This window comes from Mustelus asterias, chromosome 1 (genome assembly GCF_964213995.1).
Source record: "Mustelus asterias chromosome 1, sMusAst1.hap1.1, whole genome shotgun sequence".
NCBI lineage: Eukaryota > Metazoa > Chordata > Chondrichthyes > Carcharhiniformes > Triakidae > Mustelus > Mustelus asterias.
The window spans coordinates 108285337-108311829 of NC_135801.1; the positions used below are offsets into that span (position 1 = coordinate 108285337).

General features: G+C 41.3%; 1 protein-coding gene across 7 annotated transcripts in view; it reads right to left on the reverse strand.

Annotated features, from left to right (window-relative positions):
• Positions 1-26493, reverse strand: part of atp8a1 (ATPase phospholipid transporting 8A1) — a 369658-nt gene that overhangs the window by 110556 nt on the left and 232609 nt on the right. For all 7 annotated transcript variants that reach the window (XM_078216784.1, XM_078216762.1, XM_078216795.1 and 4 more), the window contains 2 exons: positions 24610-24748; positions 7648-7712 (listed from right to left, as the gene is read on the reverse strand). In XM_078216784.1, coding sequence (XP_078072910.1) covers positions 7648-7712; positions 24610-24748 — 204 coding nt within the window. The remainder of the gene's footprint in view (positions 1-7647; positions 7713-24609; positions 24749-26493) is intronic.

Here is a 26493-nt window from a genome sequence, read left to right on the forward strand (position 1 = left end):
TTGCATAAGGTTAAATCTCACGGGATCCAAAGTGAGGTATCTAAATGGATACAAAATTGGCTTCTTGAAAGAACAGTAAGAAGTCTCACAACACCAGGTTAAAGTCCAACAGGTTTATTTGGTAGCAAATACCATAAGCTTTCGGAGCACTGCTCCTTCGTCAGATGGAGTGGATATCTGTCCAACGCCGGCATCTCCACTTCTTGACAGAAGCCAGAGGGTGGTTGTAGAGAATTGTTTTTCAAACTGAAGGCCTGTGACCAGCGGTGTGCCTCAGGGATAAGTGCTGGGTCCACTGTTATTTGTCATTTATATTAATGATTTGGATGAGAATATAGGAGGCATGGTTAGTAAGTTTGCAGATGACACCAAAATTGGTGGCATAGTGGACAGTGAAGAAAGTTATCTCCAATTGCAACAGGATCTTGATCAATTGGGCTAGTGGGCTGACAATGGCAGATGGAGTTTAATTTAGACAAATGCGAGGTGATGCATTTTGGTAGATTGAACCAGGGCAGGACTTACTCAGTTAATAGTAGGGCGTTGGGGAGAGTTACAGAACAAAGAGATCCAGGGGTACATGTTCATAGCTCCTTGAAAGTGGAGTCACAGGCGGACAGAGTGGTGAAGAAGGCATTCGGCATGCTTGGTTTCATTGGCCAGAACATTGAATACAGGAGTTGGAATGTCTTGTTGAAGTTGTACAAGACATTGTTAAGGCCACACTTGAAATACTGTGTGCAATTCTGGTCACCCTATTATAGAAAGGTTATTATTAAACTAGAAAGAGTGCAGAAAAGATTTATTAGGATGCTACCAGGAATTGATGGTTTGAGTATAAAGAGAGGTTTGATAGACTGGGACTTTTTTCTCTGGAGCATAGGAGGCTGAGAGGTGATCTTATAGAGGTCTATAAAATAATGAGGGGCATAGATCAGATAGTCATTATCTTTTCCTAAAGGTAGGGGAGTCTAAAACTAGAGGGCATAGGTTTGATGTGAGAGGGGAGAGATGCAAAAGTGTCCAGAGGGGCAATTTTTTCACAGAGGGTAGTGAGTGTCTGGAACAAGCTGCCAGAGGTAGTAGTGGAGGCGGGTACAATTTTGTCTTTTAAAAAGCATTTAGACAGTTACATGGGTACGATGGGTATAGCGGGATACGGGCTGAATGCGGGCAATTGGGATTAGCTTAGGGGTTTAAAATAAAAGGGCGGCATGGTCAAGTTGGGCCGAACGGCCTGTTTCCATGCTGTAAACCTCTATGACTCTATGACAAGGTGAAAAAGCTCTTAAAAAGGCACATGGGAGCGATGGCTTTATAGAGGAACAGAGTACAAAAGCAAGGAAGTTATGCTAAACTTTCATAAAACACTAGTTACCCTCAGCTGGAGTACTGTGTCATATCTAGGCACTACACTTCAAAAAGTATGTCAAAGTCTCAAAGAGGAAGCAAAGGAGATATACCTATAATAGTACCAAAGATGAAAAGTTTCAGTTATGTGGAGAGACTGGAAAAAGAGATTTCTGAGAAGGTTAAGGGGAGATTTGATAAAGATGTTGAAAATTGATGGAATTTGATGGAGTAAATAATGCAAAACTGTTTCTAGTGGCAGAGGACACTGATTTATAGTAATTAATAAAAGAACTAGAGGTGACATGAGGATTTTTGATGCAGTAAGTTATGATGATTTGATTTGCACTGCCTGAAAGGGTGGAAGAAGCAGTTTCAACAATAATATTGAAAAGGGAATTGATTATTTCAGATAGAAAACTTTGAAGGGCTATGGGGATGAGAGCATGGGAATTGGATTAATTGGATAGCTTTTGCAAAGAGCACAGGCAGACTTAACTGACTGGCCTCCTACTGGGCTGTATTACTCTATGATTCTAAGATGCCTTAGAAGAAGAAATATCCCTCTATATTCAATTCATACTTTATTGGGAATCTCCCAGAGAGACCTGCGTTTGGAATAAATCTCATTTGAAAAGGAACGGAGGGAAAACTTTCACACACAGCTGCAGTTACATCATTACTTCCTTTGTTCTTCTAACTGAGCAGCTAGCTCTTCTCAATCAACAATCAGAAAGCAAAATATTTCTCTTTTTACAGCTTTAGTGCCACATAATATCAAGCAAATCAGTTAACAATTTATCTTAGTTTGTTGACAAAGCAAGCAACCCAAGACGTGATCCAGCTCAATTACTGAAGCAATTCACTTCAGGCTTCAGTGACACTCAGTGTAGGTCTCCTCATTAGTAAATGATCAAAATATATATGAGATCACACTTTTAAAAACTGTTTTCTTCCTCCCTCTAAGGCCTCCCACTGACTTGAGGCACTTTCCACTTGAGAGATTGAACATGTCTGTTGTCAGGGTTCTGAGAGATCTTATGTCACTTTGTAACTAGATGCTAGGAAGTATGCAAGGTGAATTTCATATTGATTTTCTCTTCATGTGTATTTTTAAAAACCAGTTTCCAGGATATGGGCTTCTCTAGGAAGGCTGGTATTTATTGCTCTTCCCTCGTTGATTGAAAGAGGTAGTGGTCAGCTGTCTTCTAGAATGGCTACACTGCATGTGATAAAGGCGCTCAGCTGAGTACCAATAAAGCAATGGACATATTGGAAGTGCCAGGATGGAAGTGTCTTGGAGAGGACTTAAATATGATTGTATCCCCATGTACCTGCTGCCCTTGCCCTTTTAGATGATAGAGGGCTTTGGAGAATCCTTGGCTAGCTACAGCAGTGCACCCTGTTGACATTAACATTTCCAGCCATAGTATACTGATGTTGGAGGGAGTGAATGCTTAAGCCGGTGGATGGCTTGTCAATCCAGCAGACTGCTTTGTCCTGGATGATGTCAAGCCTTGAGTGTTGTTGCAGCTGCATCCATCCAAGAAGTAGAGAATATTTTATTACACTCCTGACTTCTGCTTTGTAGGTTGAAGAGAGAATTTGGGGAAATCAGGAGCCTTATTGCCTTCAGCCGACTCTATAGTTTTTATTTGAGACATTAAAATGATTGATAGCTATGAGAGAAATTAGCATGGGTTTACTGTCAATCATAGAAGATAACTTGTGATAATTTTAATTATTTTTCACTATTTAAGGTGAATGGTAGTTGAATGAGGCACTTGTGCACAACCTGTTAAAATCATTTGGACGGTGTGTTACAGAAGTAAAGGCAACAAATATACTCTAAGAGTTTGCAACAAGAATGGTTTCAAGTCCCAAGAAGCAATAGTAGTTATGTATAGAGCAGCAGTTCAGTCTGATTTCAAATACAGTTCACCCTACAGCAATAGCGACATTCAGCTTTGGCTGCACAGATGGGCAACTGAAGTGATACCTGGGATAAAAATATTTACACACGAAGACTGCTGAAACTGGATATGTTTACAGTGGAGAAAAAAAAGAGGCTCAAGGGAGTTTTCAGAATTCTGAACATAAAATTCTTCTATCAAGCCATTCCTGTAAAACACTTCAATTTCAACCTTTTCAGTCACAGGGAAACTGGTTTGGGGAGACCAAAAGGAATGAAGGAAGAAAATATCTCCAAGAGCAAAGGAGTTCCATCATGGATAGGAATATGTCACTTGAAACATGGAACAGTTTTTATTATTATTTATTATTAAAAAAGAAGTATTCCAACTCTGAAGAAAACCATGTGAAAGTTTACACATAGTAAAATGGGATAATCCAGCTAACTTTTCTTGGGATAAAGACTGTGCACTTTAACCCTCTACATTGTCTAACATTGATTTGAAATACAATGGAAGCATTTGACGGAATGTAAACTTCCCGCAGGATCCAATCTCTCAACTGGGAAGTGCAATCAGTCCTATTGTTATACCCAAGCGCAGGTAAACAAATTGGTTGGAATTTTTGAGAATCCTACAGGGACTTTCCATATTAGCATATTAACAATTAAATTGTTAATATTCTTTGGAGCAATCCACTAATGGCCATGAGAGATGAGAGAATGAGAGAGCAATTAGGGGAGAGTGTGGATTTGCATGTGATTGCTGGTATCTAAAATTGTAATGAAGTACAGTATTCATATTTACACAGCTATATTGCACCATTACAATGTGCTGTGCTGCAACTTGTTAAAATGGGAGTAAAATTATCTTTAATGATTGTAAAAAAAATACACCAGGACATTCCTATATAGGACCTAAAATTGTTAGCTTTTCTGAAAAGCAAATTAATTCAGCCTCTGATACAAGCAATTATGTCGGCTGAAGAACAGTCACCAAAATATACATCAGAGTTCAAAAGCACACTAGTACATAGTTACACTCAACTACAGGAAAAAACGGTTTTACTGGTTGTCTTTTTTTGGAGAGGAGGGTATACAGCTTGTGTGAATCTATATTCTACAGCACAGACCTACTGTTGATTCAAGTTTTTTGGTTATATTACCATACAGAGTACACATTTTCCTGAAGTGTGTGTTTACATGTGCATACAAATGCAGTTGGGGCAGTTATTCTCCTTAATTTGCAATCAGTCCGAATCTGGTCAGAATCAATGACTTGTGCAAAAGGCAATAAGAGTTGGGAAAAGTCATGCAGGCAATAAACCAAAAAAAGGGAGTATGCATATCATGGCATATATTAGTTTTATGGACCTTTTTTTTCCCCATGATTCAGACTGGAACTGACACAGCATAAGTACATTGAGGTTATGCAATTGTAGAAGTCTTATCTCCATTAGTACGCATTGAAGAGCAATGCGACATCAGAGAGTTTATAGAGTCATAGAATAGGTACAGTGCAGTAGGAGGCCTTTCAGCCCATCATGTCCATGTCAGCTTTCTCTGCAAGAACAAATGTTTAAGCCCCACTCTTCTGCCCTTTTCCTGAAAACCTACAAATTCTCTCTTTCAATGCTTCTCCAATTCTCTTTGGAAACTCAATTGTCTCTGCCTCTACAACACTCTCAGACAATATGTTCTAAATCCTCACCATTTGCTGCATTAAAAAGTAGTCTCATGTCGGTGTTGAGCTTTTTTTTGCTAATCATATTAAATAGATGTCCTCTAGTTCTCAACCTCATTGCCAATGGGAACAATTTCTATCTACTACAGATTCCTCATGGTTTTGATCCGTTCTATCATGTCTTTCCTGAACTATTTCTTCCTTAAGGAGAACAAACCCGGCTTTGCCAATCTACCCAGGTTGCTGAAGTCCCTCATACCTTCATAGAACCATTTACCACTACTCAGTTTACTGTCACCTCAACTAACTTTATATCCATGCTGGATAAAAGCAAATTACTGCGGATGCTGGAATCTGAAACCAAAAGAGAAAATGCTGGAAAATCTCAGCAGATCTGGCAGCATCTGGAAGGAGAAAAAAGAGCTGACGTTTGGAGTCCAGATGACCCTTTGTCAAATCTGGACTCGAAACTTCAGCTCTTTTCTCTTTTGGTTTCATATCCATGCTGTTACATTTCCTTTTATTCTGTGGGCTTCAACTTTGGTGGCAATGTTGCACTTCACCAAACATCTTTTGGAAGTCCATGTACACCTCATCAAACATCTCCATTACCTCATCAAACAACTCAATCAAGTTAAACACGAGTTGCCTTGAACAAATCCATGCTGGCTTTCCCAAATTTAATCTACACTTGTTGAAACAGCTATTCTAATTTTGTCCCAGACCAACGTTTCTAAAAGCTCATCCACCATCACAACTAACTGACTGGACCATAGATGTTGTGTTTATTCTTTCACTCTTTCTTGAACAAGGTTGTAACATTTGTAATTCACCAGCCCTCCGGAACCCTTCTGTATCTAAGGAGAATTGCAAGATTATGGCCAGTGTCTCTGCAATATCCACCCTCACTTCCTCAGTGTCCATGGATGCCTCTCATCTGATCCTGGTGCCTTATCAATGTTAAGTGCAGCCAACCTTTCTTATACTCCACCTTTATCAACTTTTAGCCCATCCAGCATCCCAAATACATTTTCTTTCTCTATGACTTTGGCAGCATCTTCTTGTCTGGCAAAGATATGCAAAGGACATATTCACCCATGTCCTCTGCCTCCATACTTAGACTGCCTTAATGGTCACTATTTGGCCTCATTCTTTCACTTAATATCCTTTTACTATTGATGTGCTTATAAAAGTCGTCAGGATTCCATTTTATGTTAGCTGCCAGTCTCTTCTATTCTATATTGCCTCTCATTTCCTTTTCACTTCCCCTCTGAACTTTCTATAATTACCCTGGTTCTCACTTGTTTTATCAACTGGAAATCAGTCATATGCTCTTTTTTTCTGCATCATCTCTCACTCTTGATTCTTCTCGACATCCAGACAGCCTTATCGTTCCCCCATGTCGGAATGTACCTTGAATGCACCTGAATTCTCTCTTGATGAAGTGCAACACTAAATTTCTAGTCTAATGCAAAGAATGGCAGCAAGAGCAATGAGTAGTATAATAAGCCACCTGATGTAGCTCGGCTGGAAAGATAGCTCCAGTAGGCAGAACAAATTTCAACTATATTGGCAAATGCAATTTTACTTGACAGCTTGAAATCTAATGCCACTCTTAGATTATGAAAACTTTGCATTGACAACTGTGTAGTGTAAAGGAGGCATTAAACCACAACATTGCTCCCATGACATTAAGATTGGCAATCTTTTAGTGCTCATTAAGTCTACAGTTTGAGGCTTTGCCAGCAGCTAAGTGGATTTATCCAGCAAGTAGCCAAGTTATAGAACAGGAAATTCCCAGGTTCAACTCTGATCTGTGCTGAATTAACTGATCTCATTTAGTATAGTAGGAAGTGTGGTAGAAGTGGCCTCAGAATTACAGAAATGAAATTTAGTCAGACTTATGTGGTCCAGTAACCCCTGATTGACTTGTGCAGTTGTGACCATTAGACAAGTATTGTATCGATCTCTGCTATATTGCACCTGTGACTGAATAACTTGCTAACAGTCACTTTGATGCATAAACATTGACTAATTGCTGAGAGATGACTAGCACTCCAGTAGTCCAGCTAAGAGTCAATATCTTAAGAGAAGAAAGAAAGCATTATAAAGTTCCTCTTTCATTTCATGTAAAATGCTAGAATTCTTTGCATGTTTCCAAAAAGACACATACATCAACACAAAGATACTCACAATACAAAGGATCCATCTTAATTAAAAACTAATATAGTTAAAAATAAAAAGTAAATTGGCTTTCTAGGTGATTAACAACCAATTGATGGCAAAGCTGACAGTTTCAAAGAAGAATATGAGCATCACATTAACGTTATTCAGATATATTTTATAGACAAGTGTCCAGTATTTAGGGATTGCTTCAGATAAATAGATATTGAAGCCAAATACTGATTTAGAGTCTTCTCCTTTGGTTCTGCTCAAAAATGTTACATTGGCTAATCAGAAACTCAAATCACTGAACTGAACCCTCCTAGAATAATAGGAAAGAAAATCGAGCAAAGTGTGAACCATGCTGTCAAATTGTGCCTATTGTATTACTATCCAGGACAATTTTGTACCCAAATTACTTTTAAAAAAACTTCAATTTGGGATTTACATGATTTAATAAGATTTAGTCAGAATTAATATGAACAATTAATTTCATTTGCAATTTACTGGACACAATACCTTAGAGACATCAAATACTTACATCGAGAGTGTGTGTATTTAGAACCATAAGACCCATGTTTTTGGTCAGAAGTTTACATGCGTGTCCTGTTTAGAAAAAACAAAATAAAAAAGTTCAGTTCGACAGAAATGCAAACTGTTGTATGACTTCCACTATAGTATGGTTTTATGATTGGTGGACTTGGGGATGTGAATTGTAATTAAGAAATAGGAGCAGGAGTAGATCATTCTGCTCCTCGAGTCTACTCTGCATTTCTTTTGTGTTTCACATTAATAAAGTTCAGGTCTATATAACATTACGAATTGAACAGCAATGTAACAAAACATGTACAATGCTCAGATTTTTACCTTTGACTTGCGGATTAGAAAGAGGTATTTATAAAAATACTTTTATATATACATACATATATGTACTTTCATGGCTGTAAACATTGTCTTGTTTTGTACTCCTGTCAGTACAGTCTGAATTATTTGATCAATGTTGAGGTTGGTCTGTTAATTATCAAACGGGAATTGATTCAAAGCTCATCACTATTAGAATAGTCTCCTCAATTTTAACATTTTAATAAAATGTTCAGAGCTGAAAAGTCCAGGTGTAACAAGTAGTAAATAGTCACAACCAACTATTAACTTGCGGATTTGAACTTCTGTTCCTGAAGGAATGAGCTAAAATTGTGTGCAATTCTCATAGCTCATCCTCCCCTTGGTTCTTCCTCTGGAACAGTTGTCAAAATGGCTGGGAAACAAATCAAAAAAGGCAGTCCAGAAAATCAAGAAAAGACATGAATACCTTAATCCAACATGAAAAATTAATTCCTACCAAATGCTAATTTTATTTTCTTTTAGCATCTTTTTCACTTGCTATATGCTAATCCTTTTGACTACTGCTTGGCATTTACAAATTGCAAAATACTAGCACCATCTGCAATATAGCATTTGAAAATCATAAACATTTACTTGACAGGATATTAAAAAACAAATGAATTAAAGTATTGGCTCATGGGGAGGAAGGTTGTGGGAAACCTCGTTAGAAACAATTTCAATGCAATATTATCTGATTTTTAAATAGAACATATGGATCTAATCATGTCACATTAATTTGACAGCATTGTCACTATCACAAGCTAACAAAAAAGTCTTGAATAATTATTTAAACTGTAACTAGGTTTAAGTGAAATTATGTTTTATTACTTAATTTGCTTTGATGTCCTTGGTGATCATAATGTGCACACATTTCTGAACTTCACTGATGGCCTAACTTCGGTGAGAAGCTAAGACCCCCAGCACATGAGAGGATGCCAGTCGTGGTCACAAAAGAATCACAGAATCCCCACAGTGCAGAAAGAGGCCATTTGGCCCATCTTTAACATGCTGTAAATTGTAGGTGGACAGAAACAGAGAGGATGTAAAAAGGTTTAGACTTCCATGGAAATGAAAAAGAGCCCTTTACTTTGTGGTTCAGCATTACATGAAATGCGATTACCACACATCTTGTACATGTCATGGTGAAGACAATCAAGCCAATTAAAAATTTTGAGGTCAACATTTAAACTAGGGAAAACAACAGTAGTTGTGACTATTTCTTAAAGCAATTCTGGTTTTCAAAGGGTACTGAATCTCTACCCCGCAATGTTCCCCTTTGCCATCTGCTTTGTAAAGGAAGAGCACCCCTCCTGTCACCCCTCCACAAAGCTGAACAATAACTCCGAATCGGACTTCCAGTGGATTCCACCAGAATAATGGCTGGAACACCACAGGTCTTTCAGGTCCTTAGCTTGTGCACCGTATTCATTGCTGATCACAAAAAAACAGGGGAGATAGTGTAGAGCGAAGGAGCGCGAGGTTATCTCATGTCAAAGGTGAGAGATATGAGGAAAGCTAGGAGAAAGCTCACATTTCTCAGCCTTGAAAAGAAGTGAGAGAGACGATCTTCTCGTGATATACAAGATACTTAATTTGGAAAACGTAAACCAAGAACTTTACTTTAAATTGCAAAAATAGAACAAAGACTAGAAGTTCAAAATATTAAAATGCAACTTTAGAATGGATTTACAGAGACTAATCAATACTTGGAGTGACCTCCGGGTGTAGTATTGGAGCAAAATCCTGGAATTATTTAAGAACTAATGTGATGCAACAATGATCGATGCAAAACTTTAGGCTCATTCTGGATGGATGAACAAATCTGGCCTGAATAATAATCCTCATCTGCAATTACCCACAGAAATATTCTTTAATGTGTTGCGTACATTTCTATCACCACTTTTCTCCTTTCAATGAGAGTCTATTTTTATCACTTTTACAAAGCTGAAGACAGGGGCATGAAAATTAAATGTTTTTATATTGTTTTCAAAAGAGGATGCAGACAACCTCTTGGACAGCTCTCCCCAACAGCCACTGTAATATTAATGGAAACTGTCTAGACACAGAACATCCAAGAAAATGCACAGCAGTGTTTTCCCTGAATATAAATGATTGGAAGTGCAGACAGAAGCAAAATCCTCCCAATTTACAGATGATACCAAACTAGATGAGACTAGTAAACAATAGGAAACATGCTATTCTAATATAGAAGGCTCAGGATAGATTAGGCTGATGAATGGTAGATGTCACCTACTGTTGGGAGAAGATAATAAGCCATGGAAATATAAGTCAAACGATAAAATGAGACTATTCTAGAGGAAATAGCACAGCAGATGGAGGTGGGAATGCACTTAGATTACTAAAACCATCAGCACTATATATGGCAAAGGTAAAGAGAGCAAGTAGCATCACCTGTTGTGTAGCAAGAGCACAAATCTCAGGAATCATAAGTACAGAATACTGATTCAGCCTCATTTGTACTGTACCTGAATTCTGAGAAAGAGGCCTTTTAGGTTTAGGGTAATCTCAAAGTATTCATCAAAAGTCGACACTAGGTAAGTGCCAATGGGTCCAATGCTCTTGGGTATTGTGGCCATGAAAGAATTTTTCCATCCAAGGGGAGAAGGAATTAAGTATTAGAATAGAACATGCATTTAAATTTTGCTAAATACAGCATGGATTTGCAGAGGGCATATCATGTCTAACAAATGGGAGGAGGGAATCGTGATGAGGTGACTGAGAGCGAGGAGGTTAGCCTGCAAATAGAGAAGGATTGTACACAGTGTAAGAGGGAGAATAGACGGGTGATGGAGAAGGGGAGAGCTCAGACCAAAGGTTTGAGATGTGTCTATTTTAGCGCCAGGAGTGTAGTGAATAAAGTGGATGAGCTTAGAGTGTGGATCGATGCTTGGAAGTGTGATGTGGTGGCCATTACGGAGACTTGGGGACAGGGACAGGACTGGATACTTCAAGTGCCAGGTTTCAGATGTTTCAGAAAGGACAGAGAGGGAGGCAAAAGAGTGGGGGGGGGGGGGGCACTGCTGATCAGGGATAGTGTCACAGCTGTAGAGAAGGTGGAAGCCGTGGAGGGATTGTCTACGGAGTCTCTGCGGGTGGAAGTTCGGAGCGGGAAGGGGTTGATAACTTTGCTGGGTGTTTTCTACAGGCCGCCCAATAGTACCAGGGATGTTGAGGAGCAGATAGGGAAACAGATCCTGGAGAGATGTAGGAATAACAGGGTTGTCATGATGGGAGACTTTAATTTCCCAAACATCGATTGGAATATCCCTAGGGTAAGGGGTTTGGATGGGGAAGAGTTTGTGAGGTGTGTTCAGGAGGGTTTCCTGACACTGCATGTGGAAAAGCCTACAAGAGGAGAGGCTGTACTCGATCTGGTACTGGCAAATGAGCCTGGACAGGTGTCGGATCTCTCAGTGGGGGAGCTTCTTGGGGATAGTGATCATAGCTCTATCTCCTTTACGCTAGCATTGGAAAGAGATAGGATCAGGCAAGCCAGGAAAGTGTTTATCTGGAGTAAGGGGAAATATAAAGCCATCAGGCAGGAGCTTAGAGGCGTAATTTGGAAGGAGGCATTCTCGAGGAAAAGTACTGAAGTAAGGTGGCAGATTTTCAAGGAATGTTTGTCTGGAGTTCTGCACGATAACGTTCCGATGAGACAGGGAGGTGTTGGTAGGTTACGGGAACCATGGTGCACGAAAGCTGTGCTGAACCTAGTCAAAAAGAAAAGGAAAGAATACTCAGCATGGCTTTGTCAAAGACAAATCATGCCTTACGAGCCTGGTGGAGTTCTTTGAAAATGTGACTAAACACATTGACGAAGGAAAAGCAGTAGATGTGGTTTACATGGACTTCAGCAAGGCGTTCGATAAGGTCCCCCATGCAAGACTTCTCGAGAAAGTGAGAGGGCATGGGATCCAAGGGGCTGTTGCCTTGTGGATTCAGAACTGGCTTGCCTGCAGAAGGCAGAGAGTGGTTGTAGATGGGTCTTTTTCTGAATGGATGTCGGTAACCAGTGGAGTGCCCCAGGGATCTGTTCTGGGACCCTTGCTGTTTGTCATTTTCATAAATGACCTGGATGAGGAAGTGGAGGGATGGGTTGGTAAGTTTGCCGACGACACGAAGGTTGGTGGTGTTGTGGATAGGTTGGAGGGATGTCAGAAGCTGCAGCGTGACATAGATAGGATGCAAGACTGGGCGGAGAAGTGGCAGATGGTCTTCAACCCGGATAAATGTGGAGTGGTACATTTTGGCAGGTCAAATGGGATGAAGGAGTATAATATCAAGGGTAAGACTCTTAGCAGTGTAGAGGATCAGAAGGACCTTGGGGTCCGGGTTCATAGGACTCTTAAATCAGCCTCGCAGGTAGAGGTGGTGGTTAAGAAGGTGTATGGTGCGCAGGCCTTAATCAATCGACGGATTGAGTTTAGGAGTCGGGAGATAATGATGCAGCTTTATAAGACCCTCGTCAGACCCCACTTGGAGTACTGTGCTCAGTTCTGGTTGCCTCATTACAGGAGGGATGTGGAAATGATTGAAAGGGTGCAGAGAAGATTTACAAGGATGTTGCCTGGATTGGTTGGCATGCCTTATGAGGATAGGCTGAGGGAGCTCGGTCTTTTCTCCTTGGAGAGACGAAGGATGGGAGGTGACCTGATAGAGGTGTACAAGACGTTGAGAGGTATAGATCGGGTGGCTTGTCAGAAGCTTTTTCCCAGGGCTGAAATGGCTGCTATGAGAGGACACAGGTTTAAGGTGCTGGGGAGTAGGTACAGAGGAGATGTCAGGGGTAAGTTTTTCACTCAGAGGGTGGTGGGTGAGTGGAATCGGCTGCCGTCAGTGGTGGTGGAGGCAAACTCGATAGGGTCCTTTAAGAGACTTCTGGATGAGTACATGGGACTTAATAGGATTGAGGGTTATAGGGAAGCCTATATATAAGCCTAGGTAGGTAGGGACATGACCGGCGCAACTTGTGGGCCGAAGGGCCTGTTTGTGCTGTATTTTTTCTATGTTCTAAATCTTTGAATAGGTAATTAAAATGATAGAATGACAGAGCAGTTGGAGTGAGAAAATACCAAGGCCAGCCAGGGGATGGTGGGTTCAAAGCCCATCCACCACACTCAAGAATTACCTGACGTGTATTGCAAAATTCAACCACATCATGATGCAGTCCAGGACAATAAAAATGTTTTTGTATTTTTGCTGGAGTCTTCCTTACTCCTAAATGATCTCCTACTGGAACCTCATGTGCTACCTGTAATACCTCCTTTCTACAATCCACCATTACTACTACTTGATGAACATCCTCCCATTTTTTATCCACCTGAATTTATAAAGTGTTCTACTTCCTCATTAAGACATTATTTTTAAGGCAATAACACTCCAATATACACTCAGATTCTCCTGTGCATGTTTTCTGCTACAACTGTTGTATCTCTGCATCTTTCTGTTGCAATTCTGCCAACTTTCCTGAACTAAAGGCATCTTTATTAGGGGCGGCACGGTGGCACAGTGGTTAGCACTGCTGCCTCACAGCTCCAGGGGCCCGGGCTTGATTCCAGCCTCGGATCACTGTGTGCGGGGTTTGCACATTCTCCCAGTGTCAGCGTGGGTTTCCTCCGGGTGCTCCGGTTTCCTCCCACACTCCAAAGATATGTTGATTAGGTGGATTGCCCATGCTAAATTGCCCCTTAATGTCAGTGGGGTTAGTGGGATAAGTACGTGGGGTTACGGGGAGAGGACCTGGGTGGGATTGTTGTCGGTGCAGGCTCGATGGACCAATGGCCTCCTTCTGCGCTGTAGTGATTCTATGATTCTATCTGCTTCATCCTCCACCTGTTCTTGTTCTTGACCAACCACCTGGTCAAAGACTGTTTCTGATACTGTGTATAGTTCTGGTCACCCTATTATAGAAAGGATATTATTAAACCAGAAAGAGTGCAGAAAAGATTTACTAGGATGCTACTGGGACTTGGTGGTTTGAGGCATAAGGAGAGGCTGGATAGACTGGGACTTTTTTCCCTGGAGTGGCTTAGGAGTAATCTTACAGAGGTCTATAAAATAATGAGGGGCACAGATAAGATAGATAGTCAACATTTTTACCCAAAGGTAAGGGAGTCTAAAACCAGAGGGCATAGGTTTAAGGTGAGAGGGGAGAGATAGAAAAGGGTCCAGAGGGGCAATTTTTTCACACAGAAAGTGGAGTGTGTCTGGAACAAGCTGCCAGAGTAGTAGTAGAGGTGGGTACAATTTTGTCTTTTAAAAAGCATTTAGATAGTTACATGGGTAAGATGAGTATAGAGGGAAATGTGCCAAACACGGTCAAATGGGACTAATGGTAAAAACTGGGCGGCTTGGACAAGCTGGGCCGAAGAAACTGTTTCCATGCTGTAAACCTCTATGACTCTATGATAATGGAACTTCAGCCTCCTTATGTTTACTCTTTGATATCTCCTCCTCCTGTTTCAACCTGTGGCTTTGTAATTTTGTTGCCACACAGTCAGGAAACTTCCCAGGATATGCTTCCTGCAATCCCTCAGTTGTTTTATTTTCCACTGGCTTTTCAACCACAGTAGGCATCACTTCCATCTGTGATCCAACCATGTTACCCAGGATAAACTGTACCCCTGAAAAAGATAATTTCTCTATTACTCGTACCACCTATTTTCACCAGACTCTCCAACCTGGCCTCCTTCCTTCCCCCACCAATCCTGTCTGCAGAATGGCAGGAGACCCCCAACCCACACCGATCGCCCCACAAGACCTCGCCCCCATGGCACTGCCCCATGCCCGATGGGCAGTGCTAAGGTGTCCCCTGGGCATTGGCACCTTGGCAGTGCCAGCCTGTGACCCTGGTGAACACACACACACACACGAGGAGCCACTCTAAACTCCACTGAAGTGGACAACGCTTAGTGGTGGGAGAGAGAGAAAGACTAGTGGGCCTGGAGACTTCAGTCCCGGGCCCGCTCATCATATTTAAATTATATTAAAATCCAGCCCCCCCCGAATACAGAGGGAGAGACAGAGAAGCTTGTAGGTGGCGAAGATGATTTATGAGGGTAGGGCAGTGGATGTTGTCTACATGGACTTCAGTAAGGCCTTTGACAAGGTCCCTCATGGCAGACTGGTGCAGAAGGTGAAGTCGCAAGAGATCAGAGGTGAACTGGCAAGGTGGATAAAAACTGGCTCGGTCAAAGAAGACAGAGGGTAGCAGTGGAAGGGTGTGTTTCTGAATGGAGGGCTGTGACAAGTGGTGTTCCTCAGGGATCAGTGCTGGGAACTTTGCTGTTTGTAACATATATAAATGATTTGGAGGAAAATGTAACTGGATTGATTAGTAAGTTGGCGGATGGCACAAAGGTTGGTGGATTTGCGGATAGCAATGAGGACCATCAGAGGATACAGCAGGATATAGATCAGTTGGAGAATTGGGCGGAGAGATGGCAGATGGAGTTTAATCCGGACAAATGTGAGGTAATGCATTTTGGAAGGTCTAATACAGATAGGAAATATACAGTAAATGGCAGAACCCTTAAGAGTATTGATAGGCAAAGGGATCTGAGTGTCCAGGTACACACGTCACTAAAAGTGGCAATGCAGGTGGAGAAGGTAGTCAAGAAGGCATACGGCATGCTTGCCTTCATCGGCTGGGGTATTGAGTTTAAAAATTGGCAAGTCATGTTGCAGCTTTATAGAACCTTAGTTAGGCCGCACTTCGAATATAGTGTTCAATTCTGGTAGCCACACTACCAGAAAGATGTGGAGGCTTTGGAGAGGGTACAGAAAAGATTTACCAGGATGTTGCCTGACATGGAGGGCATTAGCTATGAGGAGAGGTTGGAGAAACTTGGTTTGTTCTCACTGGAGCGACGGAGGTTGAGGGAAGACCTGATAGAAGTCTACAAGATTATGAGGGGCATGGACAGAGTGGATAGTCAGAAGCTTTTTCCCAAGGTGGAAGAGTCAATTACTAGGGGGCATAGGTTTAAGGTGCGAGGGGCAAGGTTTAAAGGAGATGTACAAGGCAGATATTTTACACAGAGAGTAGTGGGTGCCTGGAACCCATTGCTGGGGGAGGTAGTGGAAGCGGATACAGTAGTGACTTTTAAGGGGCATCTTGACAAGTACATGAATCGGAAGGGAATAGAGGGATATGGTCCCCAGAAGGGTAGGGGGTTTTAGGTAAGTCGGGCAGCATGGTCGGTGCAGGCTTGGAGGGCAGAAGGGCCTGTTCCTGTGCTGTAATTTTTTTTGTTCTCGGTTTCTATCTTTTAATAAACCCCTCCAGCAACTGAACACAAAGCTGTTTTTCTCTGCTACAAACCTTGCCCGTCCCATTAACTACATCACATGAGCCTGTCTACCTAAATTCCATTCCTTTAATCTATAAAAAAAAAACACCCCGGGGGTTCTTTCTCATTTATAAACAAAACTCAATTAGCTCTAGTCTAAGTAAACACTACAAGACTAAAATGAGTAATTATCCTGCTTTCCTGCATCTGCTGTATTCCCACTAGACATACTGATTGAATTGGAAACACTGAACTTTAAACACTCTACAGAAACATAAAATATATCAACAGCACAGCATCACAGTGAACCCAGTCAGTGTGGTGGCTATTAAAGTCTCCAGAATAGACAGCTGGGTGCGGTAGAATTGGGTGGACCTGCTTGTCTCAGTTAGCGCTAGCAGCCTTGTAGGCATTTGCTATTTAGAAGCCACTATCTTTGATGATGGCAGAGTATTCAGAACAGATGGACTGCATCGGAAATATTTGCTTGAATATATGTGGTACAGCCATGCTTAGGCTGGGCAATACAATGGCGTACCTGATTGAAACCGTCTACTTTGCACCTCCCAGCTTTATCTAATGGGAGATGTGCTTCCTTGAATGCAGATTACACTGATGGTGTACTGTTGGGTGAAGATGCCAATAGATGTCTCTTGGCTACAGATAGTCCCACAACATTGAATTGCAGGATGTGAAGCACATGCCTAATGTTTCAAGACCCACAGGAGTTCATATTACTGGCATTTTTCTTAACTCTCTGATACTGGAATTCTTTAAGTGAAGATTTGTTGAATTCAGTTTGCTCGGAGGATCATTGGCTTACTCGCTGTAGGGCAGGTACTGGTGGTGCGAAGAGAATGATGATCCATTGCCAGTAGGTGGTTGCGTGGGAAACCATATCCATTAGAAAATTCTAAAGTCTACTGTTCATTGAAAGACATGGCAATAAGGAACTTTATGATACTTACTTGGGTCAATAGTGGGACAACGCGGAAAATCCAGAATGAAATGTCTTTGTGTTGAATCAGAGAAACTGGACTCCATTTCAACCTATTAACTATCACAATCTCCACCTCCTAGACACCAAATAATTATTCTGTTCTTTGTTGATATATCTCTCATCATTCAAGGTGCATGTCTCCAAATTTACCCATGCCACCTCTCCCAATCTCTCCGAAATCCATTTCGTCATTGTTGCACCTTTAAAATTTGTGCATGTTTATCCTACTCCCCAAGAAAGAGAATATAGGGACAGAAGTAGATCATTTAGTCCATCAAGCCTCTTTCACCATTCAATGAGCTCATGTTCAGTTTGCGATACAACTCCATATACCCTCCTTTGATCCATATCCCTGAATGACTGAACTCATTCTGCTCTTCATATTGCTAGCCTGCTCTTGCGCCAAGGCTTAGAGAAAGCTTGAAAATCAATGACCTGAAAAGTTCTTGTCTAAAAATATTACCATTATGTAGCCTCTCTCCAAAGCTAAATTTCATGGTTGCCCGGTTTCCTCTTGTATTGTTGCTGGTTCAATCTCTCACTTTTTCATTAGATCTGGCTCATCAACCACTTTCGCCTCTTTCAAACCCTGAACTTGCTATGTGTCAGGCGCCTCTTCCATATGATCTATTCTTGTCGATTCTACACTCATAAATTGCTTTCAGATTGCCATTTCATTTCTCACAAAACCGAGTCTTTTCCCAGTATAGTAGCTGACCTCCTTTCCATGCCCTTTAATGGAATCATGAAAATATAATTTCTTTCAGCACCACAAATATACTTTCCTCTCAGCTTTCACAAATTAAATAACTGTCTCTTCCTACTGTTAATTGCTTACCTTGGTCCACCTTCCCATTCTTGCCTATATTATTTCCTCTACATAAAATGGGAATCCAGTCTCCTTGTTTATTTAAATTGTCTGAAAGGTTACTCACCGACCCCATCCTCATCGTCACACCCCTCCTACACTCTGATTCTCCAACTTTGTTTTTCTGTGCTTCTCACACATCCTTCCCCCAACCCCAATATTAGGAATAGAGCCTTTGGCCAAAGTGGTTCTACTTTTCTATCCTCCCTACCTAAACCCTCTGCTCTCCACTTCACTGTCTTCTTTTTAAAACGTTCCCACCATGCATATTTTAATATAGCCCCTTAATCACTTCTCTTGAACTCTCTTCCTCAGCTCAGTATTTATCCCTCTTGCTTTTTTCCCTAAAATAATCTTGGAATGTTCATTATGTTGAAGGCATTATGGAAGTATACAATATTGTTAAACAAACACAGGTTTCACAGGGAAGTGGCCCACCTCCCTGCAAGAGGTGTAACACAGGCTGTAATGATCCATCAAAAAGGCTTTCATGGTACCTTCATGTGCTGCAGATACATGAGACAATAATGTTCTTTAAATCATAGAACCTTAGAATGGTTACAGTGCAGGAAGTCGTTATTTGACTTGTATCTATGCCAGCTCTGCAAAATCAACTAACCTAGTGCAACTCCAAAGTCTTTTCCCCATAGGCCTATGAATTTAAAAAAAAATAATTATCAAATTTTCTTATGAAAGTCTCATCTGTATCCGAGGCTCTATTAATTGAGGCAGAAGGGCATAAGAGCAAGGAGGTTATGTTAAACTTGTATAAGATGTTTGTGGTTCAGCTGCGGTATTGCAAGCGGTTCTGGATGCCACGCTTTAGGAGGGATGTGAAGGCATTGGAGAGAGAGTAGAAAAGATTCACAGGAATGGTTCCAGGGATGAAGAACTTCAGCTATGAAGACAGACTGGACAAGTTTGCATTGTTTTCCTTGGAGAAAAGAAGGCTGAGAGGCGATTTGATAGCGTTATTCAAAACCATGACAGGTCTAGACAGAATAGATAGGGAGGAACTGTTCCCACTCATAAATGGATCAAGAACACAGAATTAAAGAAACTGGCAACAGAAGCAAAAGCAATGTGAGAATTTTTTCAGAGTCTGAAATGCACTTGCCTGAGACTGTGGTGAAGACAAGTTCAATTGAGACATAAATCATAAAATCCCTACAGTGCAGAAGGAGGCTATTCGGCCCAGCGAGTCCACACCGACCACAATCCCATCCAGACCCTATCCCCTCGACCACACATATTTACCCTGCTAGTCCTGCTGACACTATGGGGAAATTTGCCATGGCCAATCAACCTAATCTGCACATCTTTGGATTGTGGGAGAAAACCGAAAAACAAGGCGCTGGTGAGGCCGCAACTGGAGTACTGTGTGCAGTTTTGGTCCCCTCATTTGCGGAAGGATATATTGGCCTTGGAGGGAATGCAGAGAAGGTTCACCAGGTTGATACCGGAGATGAGGGGTGTAGCTTATGAGGAGAGATTGAACAGATTGGGTCTGTACTCGGAGTTTAGAAGGCTGAGGGGTGATCTTATAGAGACATATAAGAGAATGAAGGGGCTGGATAGGGTAGAGGTAGAGAGATTCTCTCCACTTAGAAGGGAAACCAGAACTAGAGGGCACAGCCTCAAAATAAGTGGGGGCCGGTTCAGAACAGAGTTGAGGGGGAACTTCTTCTCTCAGAGGGTAGTGAATCTCTGGAATTCTCTGCCCATTGAAGTGGTGGAGGCTACCTTGTTGAATATGTTTAAATCACGGATAGATAGATTTCTGATCGATAAAGGAATTAAGGGATATGGGGAGCAGGCGGGTAAGTGGAACTGATTTGCCTCAGATCAGCCATGATCTTGTTGAATGGTGGGGCAGGCCCGAGGGGCTAGATGGCCTACTCCTGCTCCTATTTCTTATGTTCTTATGTTCACCCAGAGGAAACCCACGCAGACACGGAGAGAACGTGCAAACTCTACACAGACAATGACCTGAAGCTGGAATTGAACCCAGGTCCCTGGTGCTGTGAGGCAGCAGTGCTAACCACTGTGCCACCATGCCGCCCATGATAAAAAAGGAATTAGATTGTTCTTTGAAAAGGACCAACGTGCAGGGTTGCAGGAGAATAGTGCTGGTGAATTGCTCATTCGGAGAGCTGTGCAGACACAATGGACTGAACAGCTTCCTTCTGTGCTGTAACAATTCTGTGAACCTGTCCCACCACACTCCTTGACAGTACATTCTATAATATTCCAGGTGAGGCTGATGCAGTATTTCATACAGGTTTATTGTAAAAAAGAACAAGAACTGCTCAATATGGCAGCCTTTAATATGCCATGAGTGTAAACCTGATTGAAAAATGCTAGGAAATTGCAATGGAATGGATGAAATGACCTTGGGCCTCACGCTTGCAAGATGACAATAGTGCTGAATACACCAAATCTTCCATTTGACTTCCCACTGCTTTGTCACCAGTTTAACTTGCATACAAACATATGAAGAAGGAGCAGGAGAAGGCTGCATGGTGGCACAGTGGTTAGCACTGCTGCCTCTCAGTGCTAGGGACCCGGGTTCGATTCCTGGCTTGGGTCACTGTCTGTGTCGAGTTTGCACGTTCTCCCCGTGTCTGTGTGGGTTTCCTCTGGATGCTCTGGTTTCCTCCCACACTCTGAAAAACATGCTGGTTAGGTGCATTGACCCGAACAGATGCCGGAGTGTGGCGACTAGGGGAATTTCACAGTAACGGGCGGCACGGTAGCACAGTGGTTAGCACTGCTGCTTCACAGCTCCAGGGTCCCGGGTTCGATTCCCGGCTCGGGTCACTGTCTGTGTGGAGTTTGCACATTCTCCTCGTGTCTGCGTGGGTTTCCTCCGGGTGCTCCGGTTTCCTCCCACAGTCCAAAGATGTGCGGGTTAGGTTGATTGGCCAGGTTAAAAATTGTCCCTTAGAGTCGTGGGATGCGTAGGTTAGAGGGATTAGCGGGTAAAAATATGTGGGGGGAGGGCCTGGGTGGGATTGTGGTCGGTGCAGACTCGATAGGCCGAATGGCCTCCTTCTGCACTGTAGGGTTTCTATGTTTCTATGTTCTAACTTCATTGTAGTGTTAATGTAAGCCTACTTGTGACACTAATAAATAAACTAAAAAAGCGCTGTTTAACCCCTTGAGCTTGCTCTGCAAATTAATAAGAACATGGCTGATCTGATAGTAACCTCATATCTGCATCCTGCCTGCCTCTCTTTACTGTCTACAAATGGTGATACAGCTTGGCTGACATCCAAATGAACTAGGGACAGAAGTAGGCCCCTTGAGCCTGCTCCATTCAACAAGGTCACAGCAATCTGACTGTAGCCTCAACTCCACATTCTTACCTGCTCCATGGCCTATCACCCCCTTGAATATCAAAATATATCCAGCTCTGCCTTAAAAATATTCAAAGACTCTGCTTCCATCACTTTTTCAAGAAGGGAGTTCCAAAGACTCTCACACCTCAAAGATTTTGCCTCATCTCCCTTTTAAATAGGCGACCCCTTATTTTTATATGGTGATCCCTAGCTCGAGATTCTCCCACCAAAAGGAAATATCCTCTCTACGTCCATCCTGTAAAGACCCCTCAGGATCTTATATGTTTCAATCCAATCTCCTCTTATTGTTCTTAACTCCAGTGGATACAATCCTAATCTATCAAACCATTCCAGGTAGTAGTCTGGTAAACTTTCACTGAACTGCTTCCAATCTCTTAACTAAAGTAACCAATACAACAGTACTCCAAATGTGGTCTCAGTAGTCCCCTTTACAACTGAAGCATAAACACCCTTCTTTAGTATCCAATTCCCCTCGCAATAAATGATAACACTCTATTAGTTTTCCCTATTATTTATTGTACCTGCATGCTAGCTTTCTGTGATTCATGCACTAGGACACCCAGATCCTTCTGCACCTTAGAGCTCTACAATCTCTCACCATTTAGATAATGTGCACCTTTTTTATTCTTTCTGTCAAAATGGACAATTTCACACATTATCCTCCATTTGTTAGATCTTTGTCCATTCACTTAACCTATTTATATTTTTGTAGCGTCCTTATGCCCTCTTCACAACTTCCTTTCCTACCTATCTGTGCCATCAGCAAATTTGGCACTCCCCGTCAATCCCTTCATTCAAGTCATTTATATAAATTGTAAACAGCTGAGGTCCCAGCACTAGTCCCTGTGGCATACCACTCGTTGCATCTTGCCAATGTTAAGACGACTAATTTATGCCTACTCTCTACTTCCTGTTAGCCAGCCAATCTTCTATCCATGCAAATATGTTACCCTCGAACTTGGACCATTGTACCATGATAAATAATTACCTGCCCAGGCTGTATAAAGTTCTCAGAGATAAATTGAAACAATTAAGGATGTAAAGTATCTAAAAAATATAGAAATAACATTCTGTTTTTGACTTCGATTGCTGCGGTTAAAATTATGGAAGAATTTCTTAACTAAAAGAAACCAACAGCATTAATCTGTCTAAATTTTAAGTTGCAATTAAAAACCTCTGGGGAATTAATTGTGCACTCATAAATGCATCAAAAACAGGCGATCCTTTCATGATCCAAATACAACTAATGAAATACTGAAATAGCACAATACAGATCTATATTGGATTATGCTTTGGACCAATATTGGCAAATCCTGGAGATATTTCATAATTATGCAAGATAACAAATCAGATAGAATTAGCCACCTTAGGAGACCACCTCTGCATGAACTTCATCTTTTTTAAAAAAAAAGTTCTGTCGGTGAGTGTAAAAACATAACTTCCAATCTTTGAGAGAAAATCAGTCCTGAAAGCATCCAAGCCTGTGTCTTCTGAAAATGGTCTGAACTATCTCCAGTTGGAGTTCTGATAGTTAAGATGGGATTGAATCATCTTTCATTGCATTGTCTATCACAACTAACATGGGAGAGTACTTCCATGACTTAGATGTCAGCATATTAATAGCACCAAGCAGGTAAAATATTCCTTCCCCCTTGTTGATGCGTAGTCCATTTACTGTTCATGGGGGAAGCAAGGGTTGTAAAGCGCAGGGCTGTGCAGTTACTTGATTGTGTTCTTCAAATCAAATAACGTTTTTGCCAAATTGCACCCCTTCCATGTATAGAGTTATAAAATCTCCAAGCAAGTAGGTCTGAAGGCAGGGAAAACCTTGTTGAGAAAAATGCCATTCAATATGGCAACATGGTGGATATGCCAGTTTTGAAATTAAAATAAGTTATTCTGGTCATTTTTGTATTTGCATAGGAGGAGATCAGAAGTGACCACGGAAGCTGCTGTGTTGTCATAAAAAAACTGTTAATATCTTTAGGGAAGGGGACCTGACATTCCCATACTCGACACTAAATCAAACTAACGTTCCCTCTAATTTTCCTTCAGCATTCATAGTCCATTTCCTTTTTTTGCTTTCCTCTTTCATGGGATGTGAGCATTGCTGGCAATGCCAGCATTTGTTGCCCATCCCCAATAGCTCTTGAAGTGAATGGCAAGCTAAGCCATTTCAGAGGGCAATTGAGATTCAACCACATTGCTTGATCTGGAGTCAGATGTAGGGATGTAGGTTTCCTTCCTCTGAAAAATCCATCAGTGAAACAGATGGGTTTTTACAACAATTGGCTGTGGTTGTCATGGTCAACATGAGTGAAACTAGCATTACATTCCAGATTTATTACTGGAATTTAAATCCCACTAGCTACCGTGGTAGGATTTAAACCCATGTCTGAAATCCAGCAATATTACGATTACACCATCATGCACTCCATCTGCCCTCTCTGCCCCCACCCCCATTCCCCCCCACCTCAGCAGCACTGCACAGGCCTTTTAAGAGTTCTCAGTAGTACAGATAACTGCCTCTCATTATAAAGCTGGAAGAGTGCTTCATTTTTATTATTGCACATCATGTATAAAAAATTTAATGCAACTGAGAGAGCACAATATTGTGCGTTATACAGTGATGTATCACTATCACGGGATCAAGAAGTTTTGCCTCAGAACTTTATATAAACTATAATGAACTTTAAGAAAAGTTTGAGATTGTTTATCAGAAAAGATTTTAGATATTCATTGCTTTCCCACTGCCTGCCTTCCTACAAAATTAAACTGAACAGGATACTATTTTGCCACATTCTATAGCTTTGCCAACTTCAAAAGAAAATCTGACTCTGTCTTCATCCAAGAAAAACCCAACTTCAAACCAAGCTTTGACAATTGTTCCTGACGACAAGTTGGACATGACCCTCCCTTCTTCTGATGAAAAAGTTCAGAGATTATTTGGCTTCTAATAAAATGAAAACACAGTACTTTTGTTTTCATGTTTATCTAGAAGAATATTGTATGAGGATGTACATTTACAAATTAAACACAGCCTTCAGTAAAATACTATTAACTGTAACTCCAGCTGTACCTATATTAATAGCGGTTTCCTGCTTGTCTCCTGTCAGGATCCAAATTTTGATGTCTGCTTTGGATAATGTTTCTATGGTTTCAGGGACTTTGTCTTGTAGTCTATCTTCAATTGCTGTAGCTCCAAGCAACTGCAGATTCTATTAAAATGACATGAAAAATAATTAGTAGCAGGACAAATAGATAAGCTTGTCGAAGGATTTATCTCGGAGATTACTGCATTAAGTGCAACCATATGGGTATGAGATTTTCACTTCTCAGCAAACTTGAATTCCACATTGTCGAACCCTATCTCACTAACCACTCATTTTAACCACAGTTAGCAACGCTCCCTTGTATGGCTCCACTATACTTTTTAGAAGAGAATGCCAATGTGTCCTACAAATACTGTACAATATCATAACTGGCAAAAGAACCAGAGGCAACATGAAGAAAAAAAATGCAGTGAGTTATGATGATCTAGAATGCACTGCTTGAAAGCATGGTGAAAGCAGATTCAAAAGTAAATTTCAAAATGAAATTGACAAATACTTGAAGAGCAAAATTTGCAGGGCTATGGAGGAAGACCTGGAGACTGGAACGAATTAAGTAGCTCTTTCAAAGAGTTGGCACATGCTCGATGGGCTGAATGACTTGTTTCTGTGCTGTGCCATTCCATAATTATATTTTCTCCAAGACCCCTTGTAATTGTTAAGAGTTCACAATCTCCACAAGTTGTGTTCTACTGAACTCCAGAGCGTGAACTTCCAAGTTTTTACCTGGAGCTTGGCCAATCTGGTAGGAAATGTGTAAGACTGGCTTAAAATTACTTTTGAGCAGAGAAAATCAGGCTTTAATTCAAAAAAGCACACAAACAAAATCGTGAATGAAGTGGTTTCCTAGTCAAAATGTTGACCCATCTTTTCTCCTATGATAATTGTACAGCTATACATTTCTAGTAATTTACTATTTTTAAATATTTATCATGATTCCAACCTTCGTTTGTAATTGGCCTAAATTGAGTCTGGAGAATTGATCTCTGAAAACAAGGAGATGGCAGATGAATTGAACAGGTATTTTGCATCAGTCTTCACTATAGAGGATACAAGTAACATCCCTGAAACAGTCATAAACCAGGAAATGGAAAGAAGGGAGGAACTCAGAAAAATTAGTCACCAGAGTAGTAGTACTGAATAAATTTTTGCTGCTGCAGTTGATAAGATCCCGGGTTCTGATGCATCTCATATGAGGAACTTAAAGGAAGTGAGATCGTTGATGCATTGGTTTTAATTTTCCAAAATTCCCTAGATTTGGGGAAATTCCATTCGATTGGAAGATAGCAAATGTAACTCCATTATTCAAAAAGAGACGGAGACAGAAAGTGGGAACCAATAGGCCAGTTAGCTTAACATTTGCCATAGGAAAAATGTTAGAAGCCATTACAGCAGGGCACGCGGATAAACTCAAGGTAATCGTGCAGAGTCAACATGGTTTTGCGAAAGTGAAATCATGTTTAACCAACTTATGTTTGAAGAAGTAACATGTGCTGTGGTTAAAGGGGAACCAGTGGATGTATTGTACTTAGATTTCCAGAAGGCAAGTGCCATATCAAAGTTTAAAGTATATTTATTAGTGTCACAAGTAGGCTTACATTAACACTGCAATGAAGTTACTGTGAAAATCCCCTAGTCGTCACACTCCGACACTTGTTCGGGTACACTTAAGGGAGAATTTAGCATGGCAATGCACCTAACCAGCACATCTTTTGGACTGTGGGAGGAAACTGGAGCATTCGGAGGAAACCCACAAAGACATGGGGAGAACGTGCAGACTCCACATTGACAGCGAACCCAAGCCTCGAATCAAACCCGGGCCCTTGTCGCTATGAGCCAGCAGTGCTAACCTC